The 2,893-nt window shown below is 34.3% G+C and overlaps 1 protein-coding gene across 1 annotated transcript in view; it reads left to right on the plus strand.

The window, feature by feature from the left end:
* LOC101851706 overlaps window positions 1-2,549 on the plus strand; it is a 3,354-nt gene extending 805 nt beyond the window's left edge. The window contains exons 3-4 of the mRNA XM_013091131.2: window positions 1,496-1,580; window positions 2,353-2,549. Of these exons, the coding sequence (XP_012946585.2) occupies window positions 1,496-1,580; window positions 2,353-2,519 (252 nt within the window). The 3' untranslated portion in view covers window positions 2,520-2,549. The remainder of the gene's footprint in view (window positions 1-1,495; window positions 1,581-2,352) is intronic.
* The last annotated feature ends 344 nt before the right edge of the window (window positions 2,550-2,893 follow it).

Raw genomic sequence — 2,893 nt, forward strand, 5'->3', positions numbered from 1 at the left:
GGAAACGTTGCCTGCTAGAGCGCTACACTGAACAGAACACGAATAGCGTTAATGTTGGGGCTTTTACGGATTCGAATTGGTAGCTTTTGTAGAATGGTCAATTTGGAAACTCACACACTTACACACACACACACACACACACACACACACACACACACACACACACACACACACACATACACACACACATACACATACTCACACACACACACATACACATATTTGAAAAAGCACACTTACACAGACTAACCTGCAAATACACTCTCTTTCATACGCACATATTACACAAATACACACGCACAAACACTCACTAGCACACAAACAAACACACGCACAAACAAAGGTGCTAAACAGAGAACATAAAATTGAAGCAATGAACTCTCTTCTAGGTAGCAGCATAAGTTTTTACAATTCCTCCTGTTGAATTAAGTATTAAATAAAAAAAAAATGTACCCGATATGTTTAGTTACGTCGTGTTTTACTATCGTATCCACACGACGTGGGGAACTCTGTGCCACAACTTTCTAAAGAGAACATTTACTCGTTAATCCGATCCGTACGCTTTGTATAGCAGTCTGTCAAAATGAATTTGTGAGAAATACTGAAAGTTTCAAAGAGATTTTCTAGAAGTATTCTAAAATGTGAAGAATACAACCCCTAGGATACAAAATGACCCCAGGGAGTACGTATAGGGTTAAGAAACTTTTAAAGAAATATTAATAATTATTGGTTAACACTATCCTTTGTAAGCAAAATTTTGAATGTGAGAATGCATGTGTATATCAGGTTTGATATAAATTTTCATTACCATCGATTTTCCCAAAATAGTGGGAGAATGTATAACACTCTCTTTAATTGGAATTCAAAAGTTACTTTTACAATGAAAATTAATTCCTACTCCGTTTACATTTCTCCATATCAAAATCTGACCAAATTGCTCACGTTAAGTGTTAACAGTACAGTCATAGACTGATGGGCGATTCCTTAAAAATGCATTATTCATCTTCGTTATTGGTTTAACAATACACAGATATCAGAAACATAGACACTTTTGCTTTACATGAATTGCTTTATTTCAATAAATATCTTTTCTCAAAACCGAGCTCCCTATCTGACACAGTCTTTGAAAATTTAAGGGAAACGTAACACATGATGATGATATATTATTATTTATAACAGTGTCTAAGAATCTTTTGACAACTAAGGTACATTATCAATTGGTCGGTTTTAACTACAAGCGGGCTATCCCAGATTTCTGGGGTTTCCAGAAATCGTGATCTAAAACACCAAAAGAGGGCAATACTTTACCGATAGGAGAAGTTTGGTTTCATTGGTGTATTTTATTATTATATTATTTGTTTTGTTATAGAGGAAAACTCTCCTTTTAAAGAAACTGAACAAGGGGCAAAAACTTTACCGACGTTTTGCTCAAAACAGCATTTTTCGAGATAGCCACCTGAGCTTAAAAGCAACCAATTGTATGATTATTTTACAGAACTACACCTACTTGATCGACGCAACCGGTGCATGCACCAGGGAGCCTCTGCCTATCTTCGGATACATCACAAGGTGTCTTCCACGTAAGTATAATTTATTATTGTTGTCGTTTTTTTTTTTACCTCTAGCTGTTCTTAAAAGAAAATGAACTCATTTTGAGTCTTCAAATCCCATAACCTCTTTTACTGTATAAAAGAAAAATACTAATTTGCCTTCCTACTAATCTTCTTTCTAGAGGTATTTAAATCTTATTTTTTTATGTTAACTCAAAGTATATTCCGGTTACTCTTTGCTCATTAAAAAAATCTAAGATCAGTTTCTCTCAAATGGTAAAACAACAATGAAGCAAAAATGTAAAGCAAAAGACTGCATTAAAATTTGCTTTTCAGTTTAAAAACTGGCAATGTTTTGCCCATAATTATGAGACCTTAAACCAGACATGGACAAACTGGGGCCAGCAGGATATATTCAGATTGGAATAATTTCAGTCCAGCCTCCTAGTCGATTCAGTAATTAATATTGAATATAACCCTGGGTGCTCCTATAATTGATAGAATCAAAAGTATCCTGCTTCAAATTAAAACAGATAGTTTTTTGGAACGGCTAGATGCAAAAGATTTCATATCTTATCTCAGGAAATACAGTGTCCGTTTTAGTTTCACTATTGAGAGCTTGGATATTTCAACCAATTTTACCCAGTTTATGTGGATTTAGCCTGCAAATATTATCAGTAATTGTGTAATCCAAAACGCGAATAAGACACTCTGAATATGCCTGAATTCATCCAAAGATATGTCTGACATTTTCTTTTACTATCATGTATTACGTAAACCCCTTTTCAAATCTGGTCCACAGCAAGCAGCGTGTTCCTTGGTGAGGTTTTCGAGGGTTTCGTCAACAAAGTCACCTTGAACGGTTGGCTGATCCCTGTGAACAAGGACTTCAATGTGACTCTGTTGACGTACACAGAGCCTGGACAAACTGACTCTTACTTCGTGCTCAGGAGAGATGACAGTAAGTAGATTATTGTTGTTGTTGTTGCTGTAGTTGTTGTAGTTGTTGTAGTTGTTGTTGTTTTTCTTCTTCTTCTTCTTCTTCTTCTTCTTCTTCTTCTTCTTCTTCTTCTTCTTCTCTCTCTCTCTCTCTCTCTCTCTCTCTCTCTTCGTCGTCGTCTCTTCTTCTTCTTCTTCTTCTTCTTCTTCTTCTTCTTCTTCTTCTTCTTCTTCTTCTTCTTCTTCTCAATATCGTTATCATCATCATACTTATTTTTGTTGTTGCTGTTGTTGTTGATATTGTTATTACCATAATTATTATTATTTATTCTATTTTTAAAAAAATATATTGTTTATTATTATTATTATTACTATATTATTATTATTATTATTATTATTATTAT

This window comes from Aplysia californica, unplaced genomic scaffold, assembly GCF_000002075.1.
Source record: "Aplysia californica isolate F4 #8 unplaced genomic scaffold, AplCal3.0 scaffold02265, whole genome shotgun sequence".
NCBI classification, from domain to species: Eukaryota; Metazoa; Mollusca; class Gastropoda; order Aplysiida; family Aplysiidae; genus Aplysia; species Aplysia californica.